The sequence below is a fragment of the Terrapene carolina genome, unplaced genomic scaffold, assembly GCF_002925995.2.
Source record: "Terrapene carolina triunguis isolate 2854851 unplaced genomic scaffold, T_m_triunguis-2.0 Scaffold113, whole genome shotgun sequence".
Lineage (NCBI taxonomy): Eukaryota > Metazoa > Chordata > Testudines > Emydidae > Terrapene > Terrapene triunguis.
In genome coordinates this window covers 20,747,200-20,767,490 of record NW_020664464.1, presented here as the reverse complement: position 1 = coordinate 20,767,490, position 20,291 = coordinate 20,747,200, and the positions used below count along the sequence as shown (strand labels likewise).

Below are 20,291 nucleotides of genomic sequence, written 5' to 3'. Positions count from 1 at the left end.
CCAGCGCAGTGCGGAATGGTAAACATTTAACCAGAGGAAAAGTCTCATTCCCTTTTCTCTTCATATACATTAAACCGTGTATTTATTTTAACAAGGGGGACTGCATTCCAACACCTGGCACCTCTCACATCTTACCTCCTTCTCAACTGGAAACCCTGAGGATGAGGAGGAAACTAACTCGGGCTAGTTACAAGATTAAATAATATCTCTATGGTCCGTAAGATCTGAACTGGTCTAAAAGGAACGCAGAGAGAGAGGATCCTGTGTCCTCTTTGTCCATTTCAGACATGGGAAGTGACCGTCTCCTGAGTTTGCCGCAGAGAGCTAAACTGGTCTGGAGCAGGGAGCTGCCTGTTTACCCAGGAGGGCTCTGCTGATAGCACGTTACTTTAGTTTACTTTGCTTTCCTGGAGTTTATTGTAAAGGGGTAAAGTTTTCGGATTCATCACGTGACCCTGACAGGTCCTGCCTATTGAGAGCCAGACCACCCACATGGAGGACGATGGAGCTGCTTAATAGAAACAGGCATGTAATTGTGAGCCTTTCCAGCACTCTGCAGAATGCCTGCAACCTAGAAGGATTATTTTTTTACACTTTCAGTTCCTTTTGTAAAAAAAAAAAAAAAAGGGGGGGGGGCAAGGAAAAGAAAGAAAGAAGGAAAAAATTGATGTAACCTCAAAGTCTGCCTCTGCTCTGAATGAAATTTAAAAAACTCGTCAGATCACCAACTCCCAGCGAGGTGCTCCACATGAGAAGGGGGAAGATGGTAAGCAAAAGCTGATCTTTCCAGTAAAAAACATTAGAAAGAAACTGCCTACTTCTCGGCAGTCAGATCATGGCAGATGGCACCAGTCTGACTGTGATGGGGTCTGCTTAGAAGGCGAAGCAGAAAGAGGAAGGGAATCGAGGGAGCAACCTGGCTTCTGTAAAAGGAGGAAGGCAGCTCTGTGGCAGGGGAGTCTATGTGGCTGGCTGTTATAATGTTCGAGATAAGAGGGTCCCTCAAATCGTTACTCTCTCTGAGCCAGGTGGTGGTGATGGAATTGATCACTGATATTTCACGTGGAGGGGGGTCTCTCGGATCCCATTTTCACGCTTGGAAGGGTCGCCACCCTGGCTTCCGTTTATCAGTCCCCTCTGGGATACTGAATCCAGGCGAGGGAGAGAAAGAGAGATGATTTTCCTGCTGAGATTATGATAATTGCTTGGCACCACGTTCGAATAAAAGAGCTTTCCTATAAACTAATATGTCTCTGCAGTCTTGTCATAGGCTCAGATCAGATATTAAAGGTCTAGTTTAAAACATACGAGAACAAGGAAATCCTAGCTCGTGAAGCTCTCACCCTCTGTAGTGCCTAGTGAGTGCAGCTCATATGTGACCAGATTCTGTACTCCTTGCTCAGGGGAAAGCCAATGGGAGTCTTGACTGGACGAGGACTGCAGAATGGGACTGCAGAAAGGGCGAAGTTAAGGACACTAAATTTCTTTTGCAGGTGTTGGGGGAGTTTAAGTCAGATATCTTGTTAGTGGACTCGTTCCAGGTTTTTTACTCTTTGATACATTTCGGAGCACACATCAAACCTTTTGAGCGGTTGTGATGTCAAATCTAGTCTGTGGAATTCAGTTAGCCATTTTTTGTGCATTAACTTCGCTACTCCTTTGAAGTAAAGATTGTTAGTAAGAACACTTTCGGAAAGTCATTCATGTAGAGGCGTAGTCTCTGAATCTCAGCCTCTTGCATATTTTCCCATTTTGTGTTACTGAAACAGCCTACATCACAGAATGCAAGCATGCATTGTAAACTACGAAGCCAATATTTATTGGATAACATAACTGTGACCAAAAGAAGACCCTGTTTCTTTGCATTTCTTTTACTTAATGAAGGCAAAGTAGATTCTTTTAAACTACTTACAGCCATGAGATTTTGTATTTTAGATTTACAGCTCAGAATACATTTTCATAGCCAATTTATAAATTGCTGAAAAATAAGACTATACAATAGGGATTCATTGACCCTATGATTAGAGTGTTGGGATCAGTTATGTGTCTTGTATATATAATATATCACTGAAAAGGCAACAACAAGGCTATGACAAGATAGCTTAAGCGCCAATGAAATAGGCAAATTGGAGCCCTGGAGCCAATCTCTGAAGCCAGTACAACACATACCCCTTGTGGCTATGTGTGCCAGTTTGTAACTGACATAATAAAAGATAATGACAATAATCCAAGATAGCATTAAAATGGACTATTTATGTTTTGCCCCACTGCACACAACATATGCAGATTTTACATAACATGGTATATTCAATAATATACCTATGTTCTAAATACATTGAATCGGTAGAAGATTTTGCCTGAGTATGCACTGCAGAACATGGCCCCATTTCTGGAAAATGGACTGCAAAATGTCCGGTGTTTCAGAATAATTACAAATAAAGTTTGGCGCTAAGGTGGGTATCTACCATCCTCTAGCCTAATAGCATTTACCAATTCTAGATCGGGGGTCTTTCACATCATTTCAACACCAGTCTGATAGGTGTATCTAATTTCTGGTTAGGGCTATTAGAGTCATTGTGTAGCTAGATTATAATCTGACACTATATTTGAACAGGAGTCAGCATTTAGGGGGAAGGTCCTTTAAACATCTATTTGCTTTCAAGAACCGGTAGATGGAAAACTGACAAGGCAGCCCACTCTGAATTAAAATGTCTTGGTTTCCCTGTTTTATCTTTATTTTCTCTCTCTCTCTCACACACACACACACACACCTTTTATTTTCTTCTGCCTTTGCCACAGTGTATAAAGCCCTATTGAGACATGTAGGCGTGATGTGTAAACCGGATTAGCAGTATGAAAGAAAGACACACAATGAGCCTGAATTGTTTTACTTCCTTTTCATTTCTCACGCCTATATCTCTAATAAATTTGTTGCTCCAGCAGTGGGTCAAAGGGATCGTGTAGCTCAGCTTTTTTCCTGCAAGACCCGATGGCAGAGATCATGAAAATGAATGGCCTGCCTTCTGCCAAATGCAAGGCTTGAGATATATAGTTACAGAGCCCTGATGCTGTCCAGAATGGCTACAAACTGTTCGGTGTAACTTTCCCCCCTCTGTGCACATTAAAGTCACGCAAGTGGCAGGACACTTTGCCAGAAAAAGAATCCGTTCTGAAAACGACTCTGGTTCAGAGGATGACAAGGTTTGCTACAGCTGAGATTTCCTCCAGGCTTTAGAGCCAGGGGACTGTTGCTACCACTGCCGCTGGTGTGGTTCCCAGCTCCCAAAGGGCTTGGGCCGCCCACCCTGCTGAACTTGCTTGTGCATCTTGATGAATGTAGAGGTCTGTTGGATTCTGGTGGCACATTTCTCCGCGGCTCTCTGCGGATGAAATGCCTGCGCTCCTGGGTTTATGCTGTAGATCCCTCATTTGCTCCTTTGTGGCGTGCGGAGCAGCTTTCCATTAAAGGAGATCAGGGGTAATTAGCCGCATTGTTTTGACAAGTTGGCTCGAGCAGTTCCCTTTCTTACAGTCCTGAGGAGGGGATGAGGGTGGGGGTGGGGGAGAGCAGCGTTTGATTCATGCTGCTTGGTCCTTTCCCAAGCCCTGGCACTTTTTAGAATGTCTCCCTACAGAATGTCTTTACACTGCATCTGTTTCAACCACTCGCCTGTCAGAACAAATGGGAAGATGTTCAACAGGAAGCTGTGAAAACAAGAGTTTATTTAAAGGGAGCGGGAGGCTTATCAAATGAATTAATATATGTGCTCGGTGATGTAAAATGTTACCTTCGTAGCCTTAGTCGTTTCAAGAACCAGCCTATCACTAATATATGAGATTTCAGACCAGAAACAGACCTATACACTAGCATGATTATGTGTCTGAGAGGCAAAACCCAATAAAATCTACAAAACGAAAGGCAATTTAGTTTATTACAGGTCGGTTTTATTCTGCTGCAGTCCAATGCTCCGCTGTCTCATAACATCCAAACAAACAATCTGTAGTGCAGGTGTTTTATTTGTGTCGTTTCTGTGTAACCGGATGCTACAGGGAGTGCAATGTTCTTGATGGTGTGGCCCAAAAGAGGTTGAAAAGCTGGAAAAACTCACAAAAAAATCGATTGAATTATCTATTAACCATTACTAACATCTATTAGATCTGATATACAATTTATTTGGGAAATTGTAAAGCTCTGACATCTTAGGGCTTATATTGACAATTCAGTTCTTTGAACTGAAGATTATATAAAATTTAGAGCATTGTAAGAAAGGAAGGGCCAGCTGGAGGTTATTCGTATATACCCAAAGTCCTGAGGTTCTTCCACACAAGTCTGGAGTGAACGTGCATATGGGAAGGCAAGGTGTAAAGGATTTCAGACTAGATGTGCCTCCCCAACACACATCTTAGCAGGCTTTCCTTCATCCATAAAGCCAGCTCTATATGAAATCTGTGGGATCCTTGTGATTTGTGGAAGTTAAAAAAAAACTGGTGTCGAGCCGCAGTTACATGCACAGGGCATGCATATTAAAGCCAACAATGCTTACAAATGTAAATAAGGGCAGATTGATTAGGAACAACATTATCGCATGCATCAGCAATGAGGCAAATTGGGGGCAGCCACTGTTCTGACCACCCAAGTTGAGACAGACTTTTACACTGACACTTCTTCCTTTTTTAAAAAACATTACAGAAACAAGGCCAATTAGATCCCTGCAGTAATTCATCTCTTGTGTATGAAAAAACAGACCACAGGGAGAGAGAGGAGATTAAGATAGTGCTAGTTAAATTTGGGTCTCCAAATTGAGATTTGGAACCAGGAGCAAGAATTTATGAGCATGGGGCTATTGTGTGAAATCCTGAAACGTTAGCCTATCAAACATGAGGCAACAGGAGAAAATCTGAGGGTTTGATGTATCTAAACCAGCTGAATGTTATTCTTTAAAGTGAAACTAAACTAAAATGCTTGTATGCCGGACTTTTCTTCTCCATCAAAACTACACAGGCTGAATGGTAGCTATACTGATACATCAGTTTATTGATTTCTAATTAGACGGGGACAGTTAACTTTCTCAATCTGTAACTTTTGAGCAATAGATAATCAACTATATAATGGATATATCCGTTTCCACCTGAAATGGGTTGTTTCTAGTTTATGTACCCCTGCCCCCGTGAAGTTGGGCAATGTACAATCTAGTGTGTACAATAATATAGTCATGGTCGGATTTTCAAAAGTTCTCAGCACCTCCAGACCTTACACCAACAATAGATTAGTAAAAGTTGAGAACAAAATGTTGGTGACATCACCAAATGACTGTTAGGACCTTGGAATCCCCTGTCAACTAAATGCTATTACTTAATTTTACTGCAATACCTATATTCACTAGAATAACAGATTTTCCTTATGCTGCGCATGCTTTCGGTTTTATAATTGAGTAAGTGTCTAGCCAGTTCTGTTGCCATCTTATTTAGCTCAATTGCTTTTGCTTTGTTCACTTGTTTGTATTTTTTCCACGAAACATGTTTTCCCCCCTCTCCTTTATTTATATCTCGCAGGCAGTTAAATTTAGCGCGTTTTCCAGTTAGATCTCCTCCGGGTTCGTACTCAGTCTAAAATACCGTCCCCAAGCAAGAGCTGCCTGGCATGTGCTTGGTGAACACCTCTTTGCAAAACGTAACATGCATTTTGCAGGAGGACTTGGGCGCCCAGCTTGTCACACATCTGTTAACATCTGTGCACCAGGCCAGACCCGCAAGAGCGGAAACCCTCAGCTAAAGAATCACCTCTGCTGCGTAGAAGAACCCCCTTGTCTCTGGTGTGCGAGCTGTGCGCATAACTCAATGGGGTCTGTCTCTGCCGGCAGCCCGTGACTATCCCCACGATGTTGTGCAGAGTTGAATGGAAAGGTCTCCTTTCCCCTCGCTATTGGCCAGCAGTAGTCAGCCCGGCATGGTATTGGATAACGTAAAGGGGGAGACCTCCTTTAGGAATGTACTATGGCTTGCCTGGCATTTCTCTGTGCAGTAGCTCAAAACTAGGGGGTGAGCACTGATTCCCCTCCCCAGCCTTAAAGGGCTGATCTCCCCCCGGACCTGACTGGCTCCGTCACAGCATAGCCTCGTACCTGCTTTTTGCATTAGCTGCCAGCTCTATGCACTGTGGCTGCACACAGCAGCAGCTTCCCATACTCACCGTACTGGGAGGGAAAGCCCAGCCCCGCGCGCCCGGGGCCCGCCTGTCACGTGAAAGCTCGGGGCCCGCCTCCCCGCCCCTCCCCCTTTCTTTCAAAGTAGGATTGTTGTTTTTTCAATGAACACACACCGTGTGCACCTTAAAGCAACACTCCTCATTTCACAGTCAACAAACTCCCGCTACTTCCATACTTGAAGCCACCAAAAGCAGCTTGTGGTTTATCCAACTACAATTAAATGTAGCCTTGCAAGGGGAAAGTGCTTTAAGGCTCGATCTTGTCCTCCTTACACACGCAAAGCTCCCACTAACTTCAGTGGGACTAGGAAGTCTGCGTGAGTGAAGAGTGAAAAGACCAAGCGCTGAATCTGTGCAATTCAAGAGGAGTTGATCCTTTAAATGCATCATGAAATTAAGTCAATACTACCACTATACTAGAATTTTGTCTTGCCAGTACATGGAAACCAATCTCTGACATTAGCCAAAACATCGAGGTTTATTAGTATAAACAATTAAAAGACAACACAATTGTTTTCGATGAATTCAACATCGAAGCCTATATATTCTGTAGAGTTGGCATCGTACATGTAACGTATATAACATTTTAAAAAAAATCAATGCATGGCTGATTTTAAATAAACAGAAACGTGGAAAGCGGGTGCCAAAAAATTAAACAATCTAGCGATTCATTTAGTGTAAAAAAAGTATTTAGCAGTTGCCAGGTTTTATATCTTATTAATTTTACATTTAAAATGTATTAAATTGACTTTCCTAAGCTTTCAGTGAAAGAGTGAACACTAAATTGAAGCAAGCTAGCTACTGCACAGTTTAAAATCCCTTATTTAAGTATTAAGTTTTCGAGGTGTTTTTCTTATTGTAAGTGGTTGTTTTCTAGCAAGGAACTAAGTCTTCTCTTTAGTTAAGAAAGAAAAGAGAGAAATCTGGCACTTTCTACCGCAGTATCCACCACCCTGTCATTATCTGTGCAAGCCTGGGAATTCAACTTGGACCTCCCAGTATTTGTTGCAGCTTGAGGCCAAGGTGCCTCTAAAAGGATTTTCTTTTAAGGACTTCAGAAATCGTGCAGTACTTTTTTTTTTAAGCAAAATATATTTTTGAATGTTGATCGCAAGGAAATTCTCTGTGTGTGTTTGTCTAAAAAGTCTCGTCAAAAATAAAAGCTTTCTTGCAAAGAAAAGGAAGAAGAAAGGGGGAAGGCATTCCTTAATGGAAGTATTGCATGCAAAGAAGGCTGGATCTCTTTAAGGCTCCCCCTGAAGCTGGAGATGCACACACAAGGGTTGCCTGCCTGGGTGGTCTCTCTACTTTGGTGAGCTGTTGCTAAGCAGCTAATAATAGTCATGTTTGCTGAGTAATTTCTGCCCTCCTTGAGCCAATCGAATCCCAGAAACCCAAGCCATCTGACAGCCCCAGGGGCGGGATTTCAAGTCTTTTTCTCTCTCCTCTCTCTTTCTCTCCCCCCCCTCCCCGTTTCACTCCTCCTCCTCTTTATCCAAATGGAGAGAGTTCTTTTTTTCTTCTTCATCTCATCTATTGAATCAAGGAGCTGCTGCTTGCTGCTGCACACACACAGAGGGAGAGAGAGACACACACACACATACAGAGAGAGAGAGAGACTGGAGTCCCAAAAGCCCCGGGAGTCAGAGACAGCTCTGCGCTGAGACAGAATGGTACAGCGCGTCGAGACAGAGCAGCAGCCAGCACCTCCACACCAGCAGCACCACTGAGAGCACGAAAAGCTCCAGCCCTCCTTTGCTTTGCTTTCACAGAGGAAGACAAGAGGGGGAAGGGGGGGAGGCTGGTTTCTTTAAGCTGCAAAAGGAGCAGTAGAAAGTTAAAGCCGGAGGAACGAAGGGGGGAAGGCAAATCACTCACTCCACTCGCAGACGCACTGGATGTGGGAAGCGGTAGCGCCAGAAAGCTCCGGATCATCGCGAAATGTTGCAATGGAAGGCGCAGGGTCTGACTCGCCCGGAGCAGCAAGAGGAGCAGCAGCAAACGCGGTATGAAGAGGTGGTCTGTCAGCAGCAGCCTGCGGAAAGAAGCGCCAGCAGCCCAGCAACCCTCCCGTCCCCCTGGATCGCCCCAAAGCAGCAGCGCGCTGCGGGGAATCACAGAGGACCCAGCCCGTGGGTCGCCAAAACAACAGCAGCAGCAGAGGCAACAGCCCCGTCCCGGCGGCGGCAACATGGCCTCGGCTGTTAACGTTTCGGAGCCGGAGAGCAGCAGCGGTGCTGGTGGCGGTGGCTGCTGCAGAGACCTCGATCGGCCGGGGAGAAGCTGTAGCAGAAGGCGGAGAAGGACCGGAGGGAACAGACGCGCCGCGGCACCGGATCTGGAGTATCTGCAGCGGCCAAGCTACTGCGATGCAGCTTTTGCCTTGGAGCAGATTTCAAAGGTGCATTAATCTCTTTCCAGATTTTGGGGGGAGTTGAGGGTACTTTCTCCGGGGTGGAAAAGGGAGATGAAAATGAAACAGCCACCAATAAAACGCTGGGAGTAAGGGGGAACAACTCCTGTGAGTCCCGTGCCCTCCTTTCCCTCCCTCCCGTCTTGTACACACTTTCCCTGGTGTGTGTTTGTGCTTTTGATTCCTCTCATTAAACTTACCCGGGACAGTTCCACGTTTTTTTGCCTGTGGGTCACTCTCCTCTCTCTCCCTAGTCTCTTGCCTCTTTCTTTCCTTTGCTTCTCTCCATCCCGCTGTAGTGTCGTTCAACTTCTGTAACTCCAGGCTGTAACAGGGAAAAAAGTTTCAATGGTTCCCTTTTTTTTTTTGGCCGAAGTTTTGCTTTGTTACGTTTTCCAATAAGTGTGGAGTGGCGACTTTGTTAAGAGAGAAATCCTGTAGAAGAGAAAGTGTGTAATGTTTACCCCCAGCGGCTGGAGGGAAAATGAAAGTTGTAAACAAATTGCCACCTTAAATCTGCCGTGCAAGTCAGATAAGAGTTCCCCTGGATCGTTGCTTTTATTTTTAATATTAAAATGCTCCACGTGTAGGAATTTTATGGAAACTTGACTCTGGCGTACGCACACACACGCACGCACAAATCCCGCTTGTTACTTTTGCAAGGGAAAAAATGTTCAAAGTAAACAACATCGAGCCATTGCCTTTCTTCATAGATCGTTTCATTCCAGGGAGCAGATTTTTAGGCTTTGCAGTAAAGGGAAAGGGGGAAAAATCCATGTGGCTGCCCTCTTCCGTTCACAAATATTGTCGTAGCTTACAGATGGCTGCTCTACTTCCTAATTCAGATCACACAGCGTCTCCAAACTCTATGGAAATGAATTACTATTAAGCTTATGATCTTACAGCATTGCTAACCACGTGGAACATGCATTTACTACAGAGTTGGTGCCGAGAGCTGGGAATCAGGGACACGGCAACAAATTGTTACACAGTAGCGTTCCCCCACCAGCAGCCCCCGATCAGCCCTGTAGAGATGTAACAAGAACAGGAAAGGGATTTTTTTTTCTTGGCATGCCTGTTGCGATTCATCTGCATTGATTATTTCTCCCCTAGTGTTGTAAATCTTGCTAGCATGAATGAATTTTTGCAAATTGAATTGATAGCGGTGACTTCATTATAAGAAGGCTGTGATCAGTTACTCAGACCAGGGAGCATGCACTGTCTGTATCATTTTTACGGATCTCAAGCAGTGATGTAATCCCCAAACTGTGCATTGATTTATGAATAGGAGAATTAGCAGCAAATATACATCTGTCCATACAACTGCGTACAGTGCATGTGAGATGCTCAACAGGGTCATGGAGTAAAACCTTTAGCAGAAATGTCTTTCTAATGGCACAGTCTGTCGTATTATTGTTCCCAATCAATTGGACACTGTGAGGCTATTTACCTTTATGCATTAATAATTGTTTTGCTTCTGGTCGCCCTCCAGTCCCCAAAAGGTATGTGCGTTGGGGGTGTGTGGTTATTTCCAGGCGTTTAACTGCTAACCTTTTCTTGCCTTGCAGGGGAAGGCTACTGGAAGAAAAGCACCGTTGTGGCTAAGAGCGAAGTTTCAGAGACTATTATTTAAACTGGGCTGTTACATTCAAAAAAACTGCGGAAAGTTTTTGGTTGTTGGCCTCCTGATATTTGGGGCTTTCGCTGTAGGATTAAGGGCAGCTAATCTCGAAACCAACGTGGAGGAGCTCTGGGTAGAAGGTAAGACTTGATCATTCTTCTTGTGACTTTCTTCCTTTTGCCCATTCTGTCCTCCATCCCACCCCACTTCTTTCATTTTCAGGGACTGACTGATGCAGATATATACCAGTATGCACCTAACCCCCCTCCCCACCTTCCTCACAGCGAGGGGAATTGTGGATTGCTTAGTAGTTTGGGTGGAAGCCAGGTGAAACCTACAAAGAGTGTGCTGTAATCTGTTCTGGTGGATCGTGTTTTGCTAGCTGGTTTTGAGAAGGAGCGTGCGTGTTGGGTGGAGGGACAGACTGTGGGATGTACCACCTCCGTGTGTGTCTGTCTGCAGGGAGGGGGGATCAGTGCTGGTGGGGGTGTTGTTTTGGGTTTATTTGTTTTGTGGTGGTGGTGGGCCCCCCCCCCCAGCTGTAATAGCATGAAAGGAAAGCCTGTCCGGAGAGCAGCCCTCCCCTCCGCCATTTTGGGAGTGTGTGCGCCCTCCCCAGCCGCAGAGGGACGCGAGCAGCGCTGCGCGGCGGGGCTGTGTGTGTGGTCCTGTTTTTTTGGACAGCTTTCAACTGCGGGGAAAAACATTTGTCTCAAGGTTAAAAAAAAAAAAAAAGAGTGAAGCCCAGACTGGAACGCATGTTGGATTGTTTGCAAAGCAGATTAATGTCCCCGAGCGGGTGGGAGCCCAGCTCTGCTGGGGAGAGGGGTAATTTTTTTAGATTAAAACCAGGTTGTTGGGTTCTTTTTAAGCAGGAGACTAGCAAATTCAGTCAAGCGGTGTTTTTGCACCGGTGGTTAATCTGCATTGCACTAGCATGTTTAATCAGCAGGGTAGAAATGCTACCTAGATGAATTTGCTAAAGGTTAAGCCATTTTGTACGGTTTACTACATTTTTTTTAAAAAATGTAGGCTATAAAGGGGGCCCCATCCTGCAGTCCTTGTGCACTCAAAGCCCCCATTGCAGCCCCTTGGGACCTGAGTCTTCTCTCAGGTTTAATGGGTTTTACCACCATGTCACTCCAAGGGATGTCTGGATTTACACCATTGTCAGGGAGGGGAAAATCAAGCCCATATTTATTCTTTTTGATAAAACAGTATTAGATTAGGTTTAAATTCTGCCCTCGGTTATGTTGGTGTAAATCCCAACTAACTCATTGGCCAGAATAGTTACTCTGGATTTAAATTAAAGCAGCTTATAGCAGTATCTGGCTCATAAAAAATAACATGGAGCACTGCATAAGTAACCACTACTGAATGGCCCTGTGTGTGTTGAGAAAGCAGTACTGAGTGAAAGGAAAGGGATCAACAGACCATGGGAGTAGTCTGTCTTGCTTTATGGATGGAGAGCATGGCAATTCTATTCCCATTGACTCCAGTGGCAAACTCATTCAGCATTTTGTGAGCTTTTTTGTTTGTTTTTAAGATAAGAACTTATTGATAACTGAATAGTCTTTGTACAGTAGTAGAATAGTTCTAAGTACAGTGGGACCATCCTGCAATCCCTATTCAGACATGCTGAGTAGGAACACAGCAGGATTGTGTCCAAAGTTAGAGATGTGCATTCAGAAGCTGTGATATGAATGTAGTCCATTAGGAGAACTGTTTACCCTGATTACTACTTTCATGAATAGAGTTTGAATATTTTTTCAACATTGTTTTGTATCTTAACTCTTTGCAAGATTCTCTTGTGGCGTTTTAAATGAAATGTTTCAAAATCATCTCTTCACTCCTTTGCTTCTGCCTCCTGATGGAAACTTCATTGATAATGTTGGTTTGCAATATTATACAGTGATTTAGTATCTTAATTATCGTATAACTAATAGCCAGCTACCAGGAATGGTGGTTCCATCTCATGCCACCTGTTTTTCCTGTCAGTTTAATACCAAGAAACTCCCTGATTACTGCACTGGCAGTTGCTGTATGACCAATAATGGAAACATGGTTTTCTAGAAAAGAATATGATTTACAAAATAGCTATTTGATTTAGTCACTGCTTTGACCTCTTTTCATGCCATTGGTGCTGCATGGAAAAAATATTTTCCCAAATACAAAAACTAACTTAATAGTACTCAGAATTTGTGTAGCCTATATTAATTCATAATACAGTTGGCTGTACAGAGTTGACCTGTCTAATTTCACTTTTATTGAGTTTAGTTTTCATATTAGTGAAATATTATTAAAACTCTGAATTTGGAAACCTCTGCATTCTTAGATTACAGAAAAGGGTAGTTAATTAAGATGAAAGAGCATATTCTTAATTTAAATTAAATTAACTCCCAGTCCTCCCAGACTGCCATTGTAAGGCCATCAATAGAAAAGTTTGACTAAATTGTATGTTTTCTCAATAGAGACTGTATAAATGTTCTGGTCACGAACATGGGTGCTATACAAATAAACCAAATGAATAGCAGTTGCATATTTCTGTGGTTAAAAGTATAAACAAAAGAGAGTGCAGAGTGAGGAGCTGGAGTGGGGAGAAGTATGGGGAGAGGTAGATTGGAGAATGATGTTCCTTCTGTGCATAAGTGCTGGAAAGTGATGCTAAAATACCAATTTCACTCTGTGTGTGTGTGTGTGTGTGCGCGCACATGCATGTGCGTGCAGTCCTAATTCCTACCTACCTATACTATTATTTATAGACCCCAGGGTGCTAGGTACTATACTAAAACAAAAGAAGGCACAATTTTCTGATCCTAAGGTCTTAAGAAAACTCTTTACAACAAGTTGTAAACTGATCTGTTTATTAGACTAGATATTTTATTCTGCTTTTTACACTTTGTTTAATAAGATCATTTGAATATGCAGAGCAATATTGGTTAAACACAGCTAATTATGTAAAATACATTTCCATTGCAGTTGCAATAAAATGTTTTATTTTGTTCAAATGTTTAAAAATTATCACCTCTCAAGGAACTGTCAGTATTTACATTAGAGACCAACTCGTATGTAATGAATACCAGGAACATGGAAGGTACTACACCACTGAAGCTTAGTAGGAGTGAACTATGAACCTAAAAAATCCTAACTCAGAATTAATTATAAGTAGTGAGAATGAAGTTTGACTGAGTTCTAAGATCATCCAGAGTCCGAAATAAATGACGAGAAGGGTATATTTAAAGCTATTACAGCTGAAGTATTTATTTAAGAGCTGCAAAAACCCGCCTGGTGGGCAAGTTCTCAAAAGAAAAAGAGAGAAAAAGAAACAGCTCTTAAAGCTCTCCTTTCTTGCATTTTTCTCTTACTAGACTCCCTACTTCACAATTTGTGCCAACACACTTGGCCTTTGGTGTGCATACTGGCACCAAGTGGCTTTCCCCTGAATCACTTCTTGGCAGCAACAGTGTCTTAGAGGAATATCTTTTTAATCCATCCTCTTGCTGCTGTTGTCCAGAATATTTAAATTGTTCCTATATGTCCCACAGTCACACTACCTTCAATTTGATCCCCAAACTCCTTTCTCCAACAGTCCAACATTTCAGGTTCTTCCAAGACTGAGCAGTGACTAGGACTTTCCTTCATCAGACAGATTCACAACCTCAGATTTATTATTATTATATAGGCCATAGAACGCTCAATTTTAGCCTGTTTGGCAAACAAAAGCCATGGCATGGCATCTTAAGGACACAGTACTGTTTGCAGGTAGATCTGTCTGATCATGACCTGCTGTCTGGGGCTGTGCATGCTGGAAATGTGGTGATTGTTCAGTTTGCTCCTTACACAGCACACAACATCCACAAGTGCAGAAAAGGTTTTGCATTCATTTCCTCTGTGGATGAATCTTGTTGGATATAGATAAGGGTCATAGATCCAACTGCATGTTATTGTGAAATATCTCTATTGACTATGCACCATGTGCTCATACACAACAAGGTGCCCAGATACCACTATGATTGGGCTCTCCCCATAAGAACCTAAATCAGTGAAGAGATCGATAGCAGAGGTCTGGCCTCTATATCCCATAGCAAATGTGTGGGTTCAAATAAAGGATCTGACACATGACACTTGTAATATGGCTACTGGTGAGGGTTGTTGCAGATCATAAGGGGAAAGAGGCTTGTCCCCTTCTCCCTGCCACCTCATTCTACCGTCCTTGCACTGCATTCTCACCTTTCTTCCTTTTTCTTATCACTTTCCCCCTTTTTCTTATCCTCCAATCAGGAGATTAAGAAAAAGGCATCAATATTCAATGTAAAGACTCCAAGCCAGAGATCCTGCCATCCAGGAAAGGAGGTGCGGCAGTTGATCCTCTTCTTTCACATGGCAAGTGGTTATTTGCAGCAACAGCCCTTTGAGGACCAACTGTGTGAAATAGGCAGAACTCTTTTTCCCCAGGGAGGTTGAAAGCAAGGGGGAGGGATGTCTCAGCAGCCATGTGGAAAGCTCATCTTCAGTACCTGGAACAAATAAAGCACATGCTAACCACAACTAAAGAAATGTTCCGTGCAGTTGGATAGATATAGCTTGTATGGTAAGGTCCCTGCTGCCTACAGTGTTAAACAAAATGTATTAATCAAAATAAGTTATCCGTAAATTCTATAATGAGGTCACCTCACCCTTTGATACTGTAGAGTAGTAGGCAATTAATCTACCTATGCAGCGCAGGAGTGGGGTAAAGAGGAGGAAGCAAAGTGAATGAAGCAGACTAGTTTCCCTAAATGGAGGTGCTTCCTCAAATGCTGCATAGGACAGCTAACTTTAAACTACCCCTTCTGGAGGGACAAAGGAAGGTGATAATGTGATAGACCTCCATGGGTCTGCTATTACTAAAGAACACATTCCTCTCAGTGGGCCAAATCAATGTGTTTTGCTTGAATAAAGACAGCATGAATTGGCCCAGTCAGAACTGTTGCAACTTGTATGTTTCTGCATCAAGTTTCTCCACAATACCAGAGCCTCATCCTGTGTGGACTCGAATAGTTTTGGGACCTCCTTTCATGGTCTTAGCTGTGCCTACTTTTGCAATACTGCATTGGAAAAAGGTAGATGAGTGGCAGAGCAGAACTTGCTCTATTGCTGAACCCCAATGCCATGCTCTGACCTAAGGAATCTTCCCCAGTCACAATTTATGACAATTTGAACCCTTCCACCCAGCAGAAGGAAGAAGGAGGATTTAGCTGTAAGGGAGCACAAAAGACTCTTTTAGTAGTTCACTTTGTTTGTTTGTTTGATAAATAACTAGCTATTGGTTATAATAAGAACTTGTAAGAAATATTTGAATTAATGTAACTGGTTTGGTAGCAAACAGTGGTACCAATCTAAAAGAGAGTGATAAAGATCAGATGGTAGGAAAGGAAGTAATTCAGCATAGGCGCTTACTTATCTGTAAACTTCCAGTATCTTGCATTGGGATGTTTACTGCAGCATGCATAATGTGCACTGTTATTTATTGGAATAAACTTCATGTCTCCCGTTTTGTTTGGATAAATGGGGTTTTACTGTTATGTCTAGCAAAAGTAGAAGTAGTAGTAAAAGTATCATGTGCTAGCCCAGGGACAATAATATTGGGAATGTAGTCAATATAAATTTATTAGGCTATTATGTTAATGGAAACAGAATTTTATTCTTTTAAAAGTTAACTGTCATCAAAATTGAAGAATGATTCAGTTTGTTTCTAGTTTGAAGGTCAAGAGCAATTTTTAATACATAATACATAAATATCAATTTAATTTTAAGTGCTAAAATGAGTGGTAACTAACTTCTGTGTTTTTATTTGGACTAACTGTTCTAAAATATTAAAGTGTTAAGTGAAAATGCGTAAAAAGGTTTTGTTTATTGGAAATATGTCTGTAGCCTCTTCTTAAAGCTCATATGTTAAATAAGAGATCACTGGTGGTCTCAGTCCAGTTGCTGGTGGACAGGTGCCCACATCATTAAAACCACCACCAACACAGTTGAACCCATGTTAGACTCTTTAGTAGAGCAGCCAGGGGTTAGATAGACATGGAGACTGAACCACACTCTTCCTCTAGGTATGGTAATTTCAGGCCAGGATTGATGCACAGTTGTGAGACAGGGTGGGGAAGTTTGTACATCAAAAAATCTGGAAGAGGAATTTTAAATTACTTTTTAATCTTTGAGTCTGGGAGTATTGAAAATACCACACGTGGCCACTATTTACATCATTTCTAAGATAAGGCTGAAACCTGGCCCCATTGTAGTCAATGGCAAAATTTTCACTGTAGCCAGGATTTCACCCAAGTGCAGCCAGTGACTTCAGTGCACCAGGATTTCACCCACGATTTATACAAAATTGTACCAGATAAATACAGACTGTATTGCCACTGCTTGTGCTGTAACTGTTCTATGGATGCCAGAGGATCTCAGTTTCCAGAGCAATCAATTTGTACCCCTCATGAGTTCTAAATACACTGAAACATTAGTACCATTTTGGTTTGCTTGTTTAAAATTTAAGGACATTTTATTGGTTTGAAGTCAGTGAAAATGTCTTCATTATTGTTATTTCCATACATTGCACACTCTGATTAATCTCTGGACCAGATTGTCCCCAGTGGATCTAGACAGGGAGGGGGGGTCTCCCCTATTTCCCCTTAGAATGTGTGTGTGTGTCAGTTTGGGGAGGAGTGTGGCCTCCATTGCACCATTTATCCCCTCCATCCTCCTGTGCTCCATGTGAATTCCTGTACCTTGTTGAGTTCTGATGATGGTGAAAAGGATGGAAGGGGACTTTCTGCAGCACTGTTCCTTATAGAGCCCAGGGATTTTAATGCAGAAATCCAGGTGTAAAGTAATATAGATCAAAGCTGTGTGCTTTCCTTTGGGTCCCCTTTGCAACTGCTGCTGAACAGCCACAGGGGAAACCTAGCTATTGGAAGTACAGCTCCTGCTGGAGTTGTGGTGCCGGACAGGAGGGTGTGAAAGGAGCAGAAGCCATACCTGTTAGATGGCTTTTGTCTCTGTGCAGACAGGTTTTCCCTTCCTCATGGATCTTTGACATCCAGAGGGTTGGGAGAGGGAGAGGCCTCTAAAATCTCTGGCTCCCCAAGTCCCTTTCAGCAAAGGGGGTTGTTCAAGGAAAATTCTACAGCTCCTTGTGAGGTTTTCATTCCCCCAGCTCTGCTTCATCCATTTCAATGGGTTTTTCAATGACAGGAGAGAATCCAGTCCCTGTTATCAAACAATGTCTGTGGTGGCTTCCCAGAATATAGTGTCTGCATGTAACAATTTTTGACCCTTCAACAGGTTTAAAAGCTAGCATATGCAACTGGATGTTTCAGTTATACATAACTGTTAGGAGGCTCTAAAATATGACAGCTTCCAGATGTATGAACCGACTGATCCGTTTGTTTAGATTATGCTCCACAGCTGATGCCTAGATTAGTGCTGGCTGGACGAAGCTATGGGAGATTTGTCTGGTTTCCACAATGCCATGTTTATATTTCATTTGGATTTCTCCTTCAAAGCTGACCTCTCTGTGACCTGCTGGAGCTGCTGTCCACTAGGATGCTAGCTTTAACTTGTCTGCAACAGCTTTCATTTTAGTATCTATTGGGGTATGTTCTCAACTTGACACTTATGGGCTTATGTGCATGACTCCTGTTAACACAACTGTGAGTTATGCATTTAAATTACTATTCATTCAGATTAGACTATGCCCATAAGAGTGAGCTCTTCCTTGTGCCCTTTACTGGGCAGAATTTGAGAAAATTTGGTTTGATAAAATGTTGCTTTTGAGATAGACCTTATAATACTATTACTTGTTAGGTGGTTCTTCTTGTAAATTCAGCAAAATTTGTCTTCTTGACCTTGCACAATGTATCATCTCTAAAAGTGATAGTATAGGAATGTAAATTACTAAAAAAGCTTGATTTTTTTGAATTTGGAGAACAGAAATTGAACAGCCTAGTTTTACCTAGCAGTCCTTTATTTTAAATGGAAAATAATACCATATGTCCACCCTATCGCTGCATACCTACAATGGTACAGATTGCATTTTCTTAATCTTCCTTATTCATCTCCCATAACTCATAGGTTTTCCTCTCTCTCTCTCTCCCCCCCTCCCCCATCTTTTCCTTCCCAGGAGGTCTTTCCCCCATGAGTGTTTGTTAGTAACTGTATCTGGAAAAGCTGAAGAAACAATAAAACTCCTTAATCACAAACTCACAGCACTATATTTAAGGAGCTTACTCTCCCTCAAAGTTTAGAAAGATTTAGATGCACAACTTCCAATATTGTTAATAGAGGCTACATAAGTAAATTGTCTCTGCCTCGTTGAGGAAACAGATTACTTAGACAATACTCTGATAGCAGAAGTCAGAATTATTAAAAATGAACTGTCCATATTGAAAATGTATAGTGTACTAAGATAGCTGCTTCCTATCTGGATAGCTTCTGACCCATGAAGTATGGAAAAATAATGTTTTTTCCCCTCCAACTGTATGTAATGTGGTCTATGATATTTTTTTATTCTAAGTATAATGTTAAGAAACCTAGCTAGAATAGGCTATATTTCTCTTTGGTGTAACTAATGACTCCATAAATGTTAGACCAAGGATACATTTGGCCCATTGTGTATTGCTTAGTGTGTTGGGTTGGTTTGTTTGTTTTTAAAGAAATAGGAGTTACACTCACAAGAAGTAGATTTAAATAAAGCATCAAGGGAAAGATATTTTTTCTTGTTGTTCTTGGCTTTGTGAGTCCTTGTTTTTTAAATAACAAACCTTTCTTTTAATAGGAAATTTTAGGTAAAGTTTATGTTTATTATTTTCTGGCAATGTGGATGTTCTTCAGATATCACCTTGATTGCTTTACCCATCCTAAATTTTGCAAAAGGAAGTGGTAAAATGCTCTTATATATATGCTGATATATATATATATATATATAAAATATACACATTTTGATGGGGGGGGACTTTAATTTTGTTATCTTAAATAAACATTTCAACTTTTACTTTTGTTTGGTAATTTGGGGAAATGTAGTTCTTCCAGGTCTTGAGTAAAATATATTATGGATGAAGGAATGAGGAGAACCATAAGTTGACTCCCTCTGAGAACCAGGGATGTTGTTTTAGAGATTTATACGAGAGCTCCATTCCAATCTCAAATATGCAAGTCATCATTGTGTATTTGTAACATCTGTATATTGTCCATGTGCAAGTTTGCACAAGCAAAAGCAGATATTTTAAGGCACATGTGCAGTGGTGCACACCCAAATACCTGAGGTTACAATTGAGCCCTGGAACTGTAACATGTTCTTCATCCCTTAATATTAAGATAAAGAAACAGTCTTCTTTTGTTTACCGAGCAGATACATTTGTGCTTTTCCATCAATAACCAAAAGCTAAGTGCAACAAACTAGAAATGAGCACTGTTAACTTGTATGATTTTTTTTCCCCCTTAAATCATTGCTTAAGGGCTTCTGGCCCCTAGCTCAGGAATCCTGCCCAAAAATGCCAGATGTATTACACAGTCAAGTATTGCAATGTAAACAGTGTTCTGTGCCACGAGAGCAGGGTGGTCCATCTCCCATTTAAAAAAAAAGGGGGGGGGGAAATCCCTCTGCTCTGAAATGAGCACAGTAGTTGTAGTGTTATTTGTGTTTTTGGCTGCATAGCCAGGTTTTTGGAGCTGCAAGAGCACAGATAAATTAATACTCTGGACTGGCAGAGAATAGCAATTGAAACTGAGATGCTGGAGAGCAAGATGTGGCTTGGATAGGGCTGCTTAATTTAGTCAAACAAGTTTGTAATATGTACAAAATTAAACAAAATTAAAGGAGGCCATTGTTGGCACTCAAAACTTTTCACTTTACCTTATTGTGAACAGCAATCTCATCCACCGTGGAACAGAGCAGACAAAGGATGGGAAGCAGGGAAGGCAGAGGCATAGGGTTCTTCATGACCACATGCTGTGTAATGGAAAGCCTGGGTGGGTTACTGCACCTTCTGGATTTAAGAGAGCTGTTCTGGTGC

The 20,291-nt window shown here is 42.1% G+C and overlaps 1 protein-coding gene across 1 annotated transcript in view; it reads left to right on the top strand.

Annotated features, from left to right (window-relative positions):
* The first annotated feature begins 7,704 nt into the window (after window positions 1-7,704).
* PTCH1 (patched 1) overlaps window positions 7,705-20,291 on the top strand; it is an 82,692-nt gene continuing 70,105 nt past the window's right edge. The window contains exons 1-2 of the mRNA XM_024208970.2: window positions 7,705-8,606; window positions 10,187-10,379. Of these exons, the coding sequence (XP_024064738.2) occupies window positions 8,214-8,606; window positions 10,187-10,379 (586 nt within the window). The 5' untranslated portion in view covers window positions 7,705-8,213. The remainder of the gene's footprint in view (window positions 8,607-10,186; window positions 10,380-20,291) is intronic.